The sequence below is a fragment of the Pelophylax lessonae genome (assembly GCF_965119305.1).
Source record: "Pelophylax lessonae genome assembly, chromosome: 1".
Taxonomy (NCBI): Eukaryota; Metazoa; Chordata; class Amphibia; order Anura; family Ranidae; genus Pelophylax; species Pelophylax lessonae.
Window position 1 is genome coordinate 276,184,417 of NC_138768.1, and position 11,839 is coordinate 276,196,255.

The window sequence follows — 11,839 nt, forward strand, 5'->3', positions numbered from 1 at the left end:
AACACTTTCATAATAAAAAGGAAATAAACCACATACAAACTTGATTGAGGAGGATTAAAAGTTATTTCAAATAATATCATTCTAACAAATTGAGGGGGGAAAAGGTCTATATATAAAGGACAAACATGTACCTTCCCTTATGTTTGCCCCAATGCCACAACATTCCACATTTGTTTTTTTTTATACCCCATAGAGCTATCATTCACTGTCACTGCACACTTATGCAAAGAACATCAGATCAGGCACAATACCGTCTGTTGCCTTTTAAAAGATGACAGAACATAAAAGAAAACAAGTACATCTGATGCAAAGATCACACTTTCCTTAAAAAAAAAAAAAAAAAAAAAAAGTAGGGGCAGAAATAATGGTATAAAAGATAATGAACTCCATCAGTTGTGGAATGTAAGAGCAGATGGTCTTCAGAATTGATTTTATAGAAAGTGTCCCTGTGTGGCAGCTCAGTACTGTCGGAAGGGGGAGGCATAACGAGGAGAACGACGACTTTGATAGGGAGAAGAATCACGGCCTCTAGAACGGGATCTGGATCGCGAGAAACTGGCATTTCTTTCTGCACAGACACGAATATAAGAAGTTTCACCCTAAAAGAGAAAAATAAGGTTAGGCACAATCAACTGCATGGATTGGTTTTATTTTGGGGTAACATCCACTGCTTACTTCATGAGACCGAAATTTAGTGTCATCCAGTTTCCTCAAAGCGTATTCCATGTCTTCTTTGCGTATAAATTCCACTATTCCCATTCCATCTTTGTGTACATCAGCATAACAGACATCCCCAGCTTCTCTCATATGATCCTTCAAATCCTGCCAGCTCCCTGATGGTGGAAGACCTAGAATAAAAAAAAAAAAGCTAGTCTTTAGTGCAAAAGGAAACTCTACATTCAAAGTATTATGATTAATATGTAAAGTAGACCTGTCATGAAAAAAATAATGGGTAAGGCCATTTGACCTCTCTGAAAATACTTATTGTCTGCCTGTTATGCTGACTCACAGGCATCACTGAATATGTATATATAGTGGAGTAGACACCAAACATGTCCTAGCTTAGAAACTCAAGTATCAAATCAAAAAGGCATGACAGCCAAGCAACTAGCACTTTCAAAAGGAAAGGTCAGGAATGACATTTCACAATATACTTTAACAAAGCGTAAACATACACAGATAAGTTGATATTCTAACTAGGGCAACAAAGTCAATTTTGTAAACTGGATTCATGAATTTTATATCACTAGGACAGAAAGTGAGATTATCCCAAATTGTGCCACAAAAACAATTCAATAGAATAGGGTTAACTGTCCCCAGTTTGTGGGCCTTGCTTCCAGCCCAGCTTTGCAACTTAGTATGGGAACCGTGCCAGAAATATGTGGGATGCCAAGCTACACCAGAATGCTGTCTTGCGACTTCCAATCACTCGCTGAACCTCAGGGCATAATGGAGAGCACCGCTGACACCTCCTCCTTGGAGTCAGATGCCTGGAGGCTACGAAAACCTGCCTTCCACAAGATTCCCACTGCTACCTGATCTCCTTCCTTCCTCTCTGACTTCCAAGTCACTAGCCCATACCAAGCATGCACCATCTGACTTTCCGGATCCACATGCTTGTTCCAGGTCACCACTAAAGTTTTGGAGCAAGGGAAACAAGCATTTGCAGTAGATTGTAGAGTTCACTATAGCCAGCCTGGGTTTCTCTCATTACAGTTTTTTTTAGGGCTAGTTCACAAGTGTAGCAGCCTTTGCCATTTCCTCTGAAACAGCAAACTTGTGAACTGCTTTTCACTCACCGCCTGATTTTACCCTGTAAATGTCACACCACAATCACATGCATTGAAATTTTAGGTGGCATGGCCTCACAGACCTTGCATGGGTCGCATTCCAAGAAAACTTGCTGTTTCACTTTTGCTGCAGAACACACCACTGTAGTGTGTATACATCTCTGAGCAGCTGCATAGCTGTGTTCAGGTGGGCTGTAAAACCACAGCTCCATTGCTTGGTTTTACCCCCCACCCACATGCATGATCAAACTCTTTAAAGTTTAGGGCTGGCCTAAAAACAGCTTAAGATTCTGGCCAAATCTAGCTGAATGTCATTATTTCAGCTGTGGGTGGTCCTATTAGAACCACCTTGCACCATGAACAGATTTTTTTTCAACTGACTTTTTGAAACAGTGACTGCATCCAATCAGATACAGCTACTTTAAAAAAAAAAGGTACCTGCTAAATACAATATCCAGGAGGGGGGATATCTGTGTGTATGGCTAACTTAAGTGTTCATAAAGACAAAATAAATTAGTACCCCCCCCCATTTACTTCAGTAAGACTTTCTTGTATGAATGCATAAAGTTTTATTGATATGTTTTTCTGCATGTAACACACGTACTGGTTAGGGGGACAATATAAAACAGCCTAAGGCCCCTTTCACAGGGGTTTCGATCAGGTCCGCCTGTCAGTTTTTCAAGCGCACCTGATCGGATGCTCCATGCAGCCCTATGGGGCAGTGGAGGTCAGCAGTGACATGTCCACTGACACCCGCTGCTATCCAATCCTGTCCATGAAATCCAGACGGATAGAATTCAAATACGACGGGAAGAAATGAAAAAGATGTCTGCGGCTGTCAAGGGGCTGCACTCTCAAAGCAATACAGGCTCTCCCCAAGCACCGCAAGCTTCCAGTCGCAAGGTATGGGAGGAACTGACTCTCCAAAGAAAAAAAAAGGGTATGGTGGAGCAGGAAGCATGGTCTCTCAGGACAGCACCATAAGAGTTCCTAACTCCCCACTAGGTGTTCCTCGGCCAGAGGAAACAAAAACTGATAAAATGTGGGAGAGGCCTCCTTTTAAAGTTTGGTGGATGTGGTGTTTCCTGTTGGCAAGTGGAGAGAGCCATCTCAAGGTGCTGTCATGAAAGATGTTTTAGGGAAACCCTATTTTCCATCCGTCTGGAAGATCCCGTGTGAAAGGACCATATATCGAAGTGCAATTTTTATCACCTATCCCCAAATCAGGAGATACTGACAGCATCTACTTGCCAGTGTTAACATTAACATTCAAAAAACAATAAAAAATGTAGTGGTATATATATATATATATATATATATATATATATATATATATATATATATATATATATATATATATAGTAATAACTTCAGACATCCCTTCTTTTTTTTTTTAACTTTGTTATTTTTATGTTAGAAATAAAAACGTATATCTGACTGGCTGTAGGTGCTACTACTGTGTTCGCCCCTCTGGTGTATATGCAAAACACAGGATAGATTTGCTGAACAGGACAAAATGTAAACAGTTATGTACAGGCACCAGATTATATCATTGACATATAGAAATCTATCTAACCAGTTCTCTTCCAAAGTGACCCAATAATTTTAAAGCATGCCCATAATGCAGGGCTTGACAAATTTGCCTGAAATCTAGGAGCCAGCTAAAAAAGTTAGGAGCCAGTTTTTTTTTTGTTTTTGTTTTTTTTAAACAACCAAGCTTTAGTTAATAAAACGGATACTAAATTTACACATAAATACGACTAGAACCCCACTCTCCTCTATAGCGCAATTGGATGGAAACAGACTGTCTCTTTCCATCCGCTGCCATCTGATCCGATCCACGGTCGGGATGGATAGAAGATAGAACAACCATCCGTCTGTTTTTGGTGGACAGGATCAGATGGTGGCAGATTAATGCTCCATAGAGGAGAATGAAGGGTCCGATCAGGTCTGCCTGAAAAACTGACAGGCGGACCCGATCAGGCAGCCCGTGTGAAAGGGGCCTTCGGCTGTGGCATGTCGATGAGGGGAAAAAAAAAAAAAAAAAAGATATATATATATACACACACACACTTTTTTTTTTTTAATTTAAAAAAGAAATTAATAATAATAATAACCACACTCCCTGTCCACTTACCTTTAAGCAAAGGTAACTGGATAGGGAGATGAAGCCTGCAAAAAAACTTCCCTCATCTCCTCTTGGGAAGGAGATGGGAATGCATTGAGAACAGGCAGTGGAAAGTCATTACTCCCGGCCACCACAAGAGGGCGCCAGTTCCCCGATGGAAGCCTCTCTCACTCACAGAAGAAGGCCGAAAAGCCGGGGCCTCAATTTTTGGACGGCGCGGAAGTCCGCGCACTCGGGGAGGAGGTGGGGGCGCAAAAGGGACAGGACACCCCAGACGCCAGGTCGCTAATTCTAGTCGCAAATGCGACCTGGCGCGCGGGGTTTGTCGAGCCCTGCCATAATGACACCAACACAGGTAGACTAGGACAGCTACCCAAGGTTAGGTTTCCTTAGATGTGTTGTTTCTTATTTTGGACATCTCCATGTTTGTGTATATCCGCTCCTATGGGTCTAAGTGTTAAGAATTGCCTGTGTTCCTCCATACAGTAGCCAACAAGGCCCCATTTTATTTTCTGATGTTATCTGGAACCATTAAAAAGAGCCAAGCTGTAAATTACATACAAGTCTCTAAAACATTTAGTTTTGGATAAGAGAGGAAAGGGTAATGTCTCTTACCCCTTCAATTCTAGTAATATCGTATCGGCCCAGCCAATGCTGTCAAGCACCACACCCCAAATATGGCATTTGGTAAACAAAAGAAAAGAGAAATGGGGCTATTCCACCCTACTCAGCAAACAGAAAATTTCATAAATCTATAAAAATTATGCTTTATTAATATATCAAAAAGGATTAAAAAATATTCAAATTGATCAAAATACATATAAAACTATACATAACAGTACACATATTGATAGAACAATACATAAAAGAATAAAGCCCCACCCCCAAGGGAAGGGAACAGCTCTACCCTCTGATATGTACATGGGTACACTGTACATAGAGTGATACTAAGGGAGAGATTGAGCCTTTTATTGAGGGGGTTGATTCTTGTATGCATTGTTCTATCTTTATGTGTACTATTATGTATAGATTATATGTATTTTGATAGATTTGAATATTTCTTAATCATTTTTGATATTAAGCATAATTTTTATAGACTTATGAATTTTTGTTTGCTGAGTGGGATAGCCAAGCACCGGAAAAGCCCAGTTTCTCTTTTTTGTTTACCATATGCCCTTTCAATTCTTTCTCTACATCCACACTGGGATGCTTTCCCTTGCTTCTTGTCCCAGGTAGTATCAGTAGCTCCACACAGGGTTAGACAGCAGCAAAGACCCAAAAGCAGTTTTAACATTTAGCCACATTTATTTAGAAGGTGAGATTCAGGGCAGACTGTTTGGGTCCTTTCACACGGGGCGGATTGTTTGGCACTTTTTTTTGTCATCCAGTCCGTTCACGGATGATAAACGGAGATAATGTAGGTCAATGGGATTGCATCCGTTTCGTTTTTTTAAACGGAAGAAAAATAGGGTTCTCTTCCGTTCCAAAAAACTGAACTGATAGGAAAGGATGCAAATCGGATGGTCTTCCGCAATCCCATTAACATGCATTATGTCCGTTTTTCATCCGCAAAAAAATGGGACGAAAAGCGGACAGCCCGTGTGAAAAGACCCTTAAGAAGTTTTTTTACAAATGCATTTGAATGCAGTACTACTCAAAGACATACTTTCAAATGCAAAACCTCCTTAGCCTGTAATGTGAATGCATCTCAATAGGACTTACTGCAGCAAAAGAAAAAGCAAAACAGGTCACATAGCCTTTAGAATGGTCATCCATACTGCACCATTAAAGTGAATGGGAATCTGCAGTCTTGCATTTCAGCTGCATGCAGAAAAACAATGCAAGTACATTTAAGCTTCTACTCTAGTTCTAAAAAGGTGCCCATACTGTTTCTCTTTACAAGAGATAGTGAAAAAGATTAAATCAGAAATTTGCTGCAACCTTAATAGTCGGTTTACACTGATCCGACTCAGTCGCCCCGACTTCGGGCGACTAATGAAGTCGCCCGTGCACCGCGACTTCGGCGCGGCTTGCAACGACTTCACATAATGGTAGTCAATGCAAGTCGCTCCGACTGAAAAAAAAAAAAAAAAAAAAAAAAAAAAGGTGCAGGAACCTTTTTCCAAGTCAGAGCGACTTGAGTCGCTCCGATTAGAACGGTTCCATTGCACAGCATGGACCGCAACTTGTCAGACGAACAGGTCGCCTGACAAGTCGGATCAGTGTGAACCGGCACTAACACTCTTCTATTGCAACTCCTAGGTACAACTAACACTTTGCATTTTTAGTCCAGTTAAAGTGGGTGTAATGTTTTTTTTTTTTCTTAACTAGAAAAAAAATAATTTATACCTACCTGTGCAGTACCCTTGCACAGAGCGGCCCCAAACCTCTTCTGGGGTCCCCTGCCAAAGCTCTCCACTCTGCCTCTTCTCCGTATGCCATCATAAGAAGCAGCTTCCTATGGGGGCACCCGTGCTCCTGAGGCAGGCTGTGTGTGTGTCCATAGACACATACACACAGCCCATCTCAGCCCTGCCCCCCCCCCCCCCTCCTCACAGAATTTGACCACCAATTTCTCCCACTTTTCTCACCCAAGCCTGAGAGAGGGGAAGAAGATATGCAGAAAGGGACGATGCTGGATTCATTCAATATTGTGTATTGGTGGGGGGTAGCAACGGGAATGATTTTTACCTTAATGCATAGAATGTATTAAGGTAAAAAAGACATTTCTTCCTTTAGAACCACTTTAAAGAATTACTGTGCCTAGAATAAAGGCCGATTTACACCACGTGCATTCTGTATCATGCACAGTAGTGACCAAAACTGCTTGTTCTCTACGCATTTTGCAGTATGTTTATTTTAGCAAGCATATTGTGAACAAAACCTACTAAAACTATGCATTTTAGCTTGTCAAAGTGTTGGGCCGTATTGCTCAACACAGGCCTAATGGACATTTAAGTATTTACATTGTCCTAAAGCCGACCTCCAGCTTTTAATTACCCTCAATTAGTTCATTTGGATCAAGCTGGTCAAAGCAACGATTACCTTCAGTAAAATGCAGCCGCTTGGAGCATTATATAAACTGTATAGAAGCTTAGCTACGTACAGTATACAGCGCTGTGTTATGCAAGTGGGGAAACGTCCCATCCCATCGCTGCAACAAAACTGAACTGTGCTAAGCAATGCGCAGCCATTCACCAGGGAGCTTTGTAGTCTAGGGATAAAGACAAAGCTTCCTCTGATTGGCGGAGGTGGAGAGGCAGGTGGAGGACATCACGATCTCCGATTCAGCCAATAATAGGAAGCTTTGTGGTCTTTCATAAACTTCATAGTTACCTGGTGAACGACTGAGCAACACTTACCCCAATTCAATTTGTTACAGGGGTAGGATGAGAATTTCCCATCCTGTTGTCAGAACACAAAGCTGTATACTGTATGTAGCTGCGACTTCATACAGTTTATGCAGCATCTGGGAGCATTATATAAAAACTGTATGAAGGCTCAGCTACATACAGTATATAGCACTGTGTTCTGGTAGTGGGAGGGGACCTTCCCTTCCCACCCCTGAAACAAAACTGAATTTGGCTAAGCTATGCTCAGCCATTGACCAGGGAGCTTTGTATTCTAAGGATAAAGACAAAGCTTCCTCCGATTGGCTGAGGTGGAGAGGCGGGTGGATGACATCACGATCTCCGATTCAGCCAATAAGAGGAAGCTTTGTGGTCTTTCTTAAACTTCAAAGCTCCCTGGTGAACGACTGAGCAGCGCATAAGCAAATTCAGTTTTGTTCCAGGAGTAGGACAGGATGTCGCCATCTTGTTGCCAAGATACAGTACTGTATGTAGCGGTAGCTCCTTACAGTTTATATAGTGCTCCCAACGCTGCATTGGTTGGTTAAGGCAATAGTTCCTTTGGACCAGACTATCTCAAACAAACCATTTAAACTTACCTGAAAGCTGGAGATCAGCTTTAACAACTGTCTACATATATACGAAGATCCAAGTGTAAACATGGGTGCAGCTGTAACCCCCTGAATGCAGACTATCCTTCCCTAAGGGCATGCCTGAAAGTGTACCCACATCTAAGCTTTGGGTTGCGTAAACCCACATACAGCTGTATCGTGCAACAGGAGGCTGTGTGCAGCACCAGTGGTTCCCAGGTGGCACAATATGACCCAATACATCCATATGCATGAGCCCCAACAGTGCCTGTTGTGAGAGTACAGCCAAGATTCTGTTCTTCACAGAAAACAAATAAAAGTAAAGGAGCTGTGATTTCAGTGACTCTTGTGAAATTAAAGATGGCAGTCTCCACAATGCCTTAAAGAGGTTGTAATCCGAAAATTATTATTTTTTTCACCCTGAAAGAGAAAGACATAATGAGCTAGTATGCATCGCATACTAGCTCATTATCAAATACTTACCTTAGAACGAGCCCCCGCCGTGCCGCCCGCTTACCTCTATGACGGGCGACAGTGATTATTGCTAGCGGCTATAACAGCTGCTAGCAATAATTGCAAGAGAATCCGGCAGGCTGGTTGTACCCAAGTTGTTTAAATAACTTGGTACATTCAGCCTGTCCATTATTGGTTCAAATCTCAGCCAGTTTCTGCTGAGCCGGATGAGATTTGAACCGTGTATGGCTGGCCTTCTACTTTAATCTTTGATTAAGCAGTAAAAGCACTTTAAACAAACCCTCATTCAGCTCTGTACCTAAAGGCAGTGTGGAGACATTCATCATTAAATACGGAACAGGTGATGAAATCACATCTCCTTTACTCTTGTGTTTTCTGTGGAGGTTTAGCCCAAACCTCTACTTTAAAGTGGTTGTAAAACTTCAAGGTTTTTCACCATTCTGAGCATTAAGGTGGAAAAAAACTTTTGTGCTGCAGCTCCCCCCAGACTCCCCCTTATACTTGGTTAAAAGCATATCACATAAAGAACGCAATCCTCAGTCATGTGATCCGAGGGTAAGTTGTCCCTTGAGTTCGTAATGGCTAACGCGTTTCGAGGCTTAGCTCTAGGCTTAGGCTCTGAAGAAGAGGCTAAGCCTTGAAACGCGTTAGCCATTACGAACTCAAGGGACAACTTACCCTAGGATCACATGACTGAGGATTGCGTTTTTTATGTGATATGCTTTTAACCGAGAACTCGTTTGTGAGTATTTTTAATCTTTTTTCTTTTAAATAAACCAACCAAAGGATAATGCACTAGGCCTGTGCGCCCCTGTGTTTGTTGTTTGCAGTATTTCCGGACTTCCCTGGTCGTTAAAGGGCAGCAAGGTCGCAGCATTATCCTGGGTTGCCGAGTCCATACCTCCAGAATCAGAAGAAAGACCCTAATAAGGTGGGCTATTATCTACACCTCTGAGCTCAGGGAACTGGTGCTCTGCACCAAAAAACTCTTTTTGCAATCCCCCTTATACTTACCTGAACCCAATCTAATGCAAAAATGTGCACAATTGCGACGGCTCCATTCAATATCTCTCTCCTCATTGCGGTCATCAATGAACACGGGAGAGAGCCTGCATGGATGCCCCCATGGAAAATCGGCTTTCTGTGGGGGCACCTGATGAAGAGGAGGGGCCTGGGGAACCTCAGAAGAGATCAGAGTTGCTCTGTGCATAACAATTGCACAGAGCAGGCAAGTTTTGTTTTTTTAAATAAGGAAACAAGGTTTTATAACCCTTTACAGTGCATAGTCTGGACACGTTTATTGTAAATTTAAAACTACACAATGAGATCTGTACCATTATAGCCAAAGGTACCGCTCACACATGAGTTGAGTTGTATACGCAATCAGTGCCATTGACTATTATGGGGTAGGATCTGTGTGTAGGCCCAAAAAACACAATTGTATACAAAGAGGTGGGGAATAAATGGTGTAATAAACCTCCTGTGCAGGGTTATCTTTAAAAGGATAGACATAGGTAAAAAAAAAAAAAGGTGTGATCAGTCTTCTATGGTTGTGGCCCAGCTCCTTTGTGTGATGAGGACACAGATTTGATCAATGATCCTCCATTGATTAGTCATTTGTGATCAGAGGGCCTATCACACACACAGCACCTACCTGATACAAGGACTCGGTACTCCGATCTCCGGGATGGGGGGCCGTTCCTTCCTCGAGGTCCGCCATAACCGCCCCCGGGCCCTCTGTTAGATCGCGGGAACTCCACCCGTAACCGACAAGATCCGAACTCGTATCCGTTCCGCCCGAACACGGCATCTTCCGCATCCCTGGGAGGAGAAGGCAGAGCTTAGCCACAGAGCCCCACATGGGAGTCCCCTCCCCCACCGCCTCTCCCGCCATCCCCGACTACAAACTCTCCATGTGCGTCCTTCATTCTAAACAACCGGGCCTACCCGCCCCCCACTACCACCGCTAGATCCTACACCGAAGGCCGCCGCCCGCTCTACTCCCCCCTCACCTCGGGTCCTGGAAGCTGATGAAGGCGAACGGAGCGGCGGCACCGCCGCGGTTCTTTAACTCGATCGTGCGGATCCGACCGTAACGATGGAAGAGCTCCTCCAGCTCTTTTTCCCGCACATCGGACGGCAGATTTCCCACGTAGATCCGCCCATCCCCGGAGCTCCGTCCGCTATCACGCTCCCAGCTAGACATCCTTACGCTTCCTGTGACCGGCCGCGCAGAGCACGGCGGGAAAGCCACCGGATGTAGCTGATAGCGGAAGTGCTGGCGAGGGCGCGCGTTATTGTGGGAGGTGGCCGCGGGAGCGCGACTGAGGAAGAAGAATGGCACAAAGGCTGTGTGGTCGGCGACTGAGGGGAGGCTGGGAACCAGTTTGACCACCTGGCCTGCTTGTCCTGAGGGGGCGGACACACAAAAGGCCCGCTTTTCGGGTGGATGGCCATTTCTAAGAAATGTGGGCTGGCTCAGCTTCTGCCTCTACATGGACAAGGAAGGTCTTGCAGCCATCTTTGAATAAAAACTGCTTAAGAAAAGCAATGTGGGAAATCCTAAACTGGCATCTTCTGGACCATTTTTGTACATAATGGTGGGGTCATTGAGAAAACTGAAGATCCCAAATCCTATGAGAATTTGGTCCTGGAGTGTCGCACATGGTGGAATCCTGAGCTTTCCCAGGAACCTACCTTGAGGTCCAGTGAGATCACCAAAACCTGTGCTTTATTTTTTCCCCCCAATCTGCATGTTTCTATGAATCTGATACTGTGCGACTTTAAAGCCTCGTGAGAATATTGGACGTGCTAGTCTCATATCGAAAAGCAATAGCTCACTAAAGTTACGGGAATTCTCATACGACTGAATACAACTTTGGAAGCAATGTTATGTATTCCGTCATTTCTGAGCATGCGTTGTCTTGGTCTTCCAATTTTTAATTTATTTTTTTACAGATGAATGCCGTACTCATTAAAGGAAAATTATACAATCTGGTATCGTAAGAGAAAGATTTTTGTGTTTGTCGCCTCGTAAAATTTAGCATGAACTGTCATGATCAGCTCTCGAAAGCTGTGTTCTAACAACGATTGTTTCAAAGCAGTATTTTCATCCCAATTTTCTGATCGTGTGTACTAGGTTTAAGTAGACCTTGTGTTTCCTTGCTATGTTGTTTTTCATTTCAGCATCCCTGGTATAGAGCAAGCATGTGGACAGTGAAGTCAGAGTAAACTTTAGTTCCTGATCATCAGCTGAGAAAGTACTAAAGCCAGTAGATCAGCATGGCAGCCAGGTAACTAGCATTTTCAGTAGAGGTAAGCAATGATGGCTTCCACATTTATCAAAGCATGTCTCTTATCCACAGTTGCTTGCAGCTCTCGGGCTGTGTAGAAACTCTCTACAGGACATAAGTAATTTTTCTCCTTCATTGATGTGCTCTGATGAGACTGCACTGATAGGCTGCACTGATGCGTTGGTACTAATATGCCGCACTGATATGTGGCACT

At 43.3% G+C, this 11,839-nt stretch overlaps 1 protein-coding gene across 1 annotated transcript; it reads right to left on the minus strand.

Moving 5' to 3' along the window:
* Positions 1-49: 49 nt before the first annotated feature.
* SRSF9 (serine and arginine rich splicing factor 9) lies at positions 50-10,600 on the minus strand. The gene is made up of 4 exons (XM_082254841.1): positions 10,345-10,600; positions 9,987-10,153; positions 676-848; positions 50-599 (listed from the first exon to the last, which is right to left on the minus strand). The coding sequence occupies exons 1-4, from the start codon at positions 10,536-10,538 to the stop codon at positions 459-461; spliced, it is 675 nt and encodes a 224-aa protein (XP_082110967.1). The 5' UTR covers positions 10,539-10,600; the 3' UTR covers positions 50-458.
* Positions 10,601-11,839: the final 1,239 nt, after the last annotated feature.

Coding starts and splice junctions, on each gene's coding strand:
- SRSF9 (XM_082254841.1), bottom strand. CDS start 10,538: ATGTCTAGCTGGGAGCGTGATAGCGGACGGAGCTCCGGGGATGGGCGG. Junction 849..9,986: donor GTACCGAGTCCTTGTATCAG/GTAGGTGCTGTG, acceptor TTTTTATTCTAG/GTCTTCCACCATCAGGGAGC. Junction 600..675: donor CTAAATTTCGGTCTCATGAA/GTAAGCAGTGGA, acceptor TTTCTCTTTTAG/GGTGAAACTTCTTATATTCG.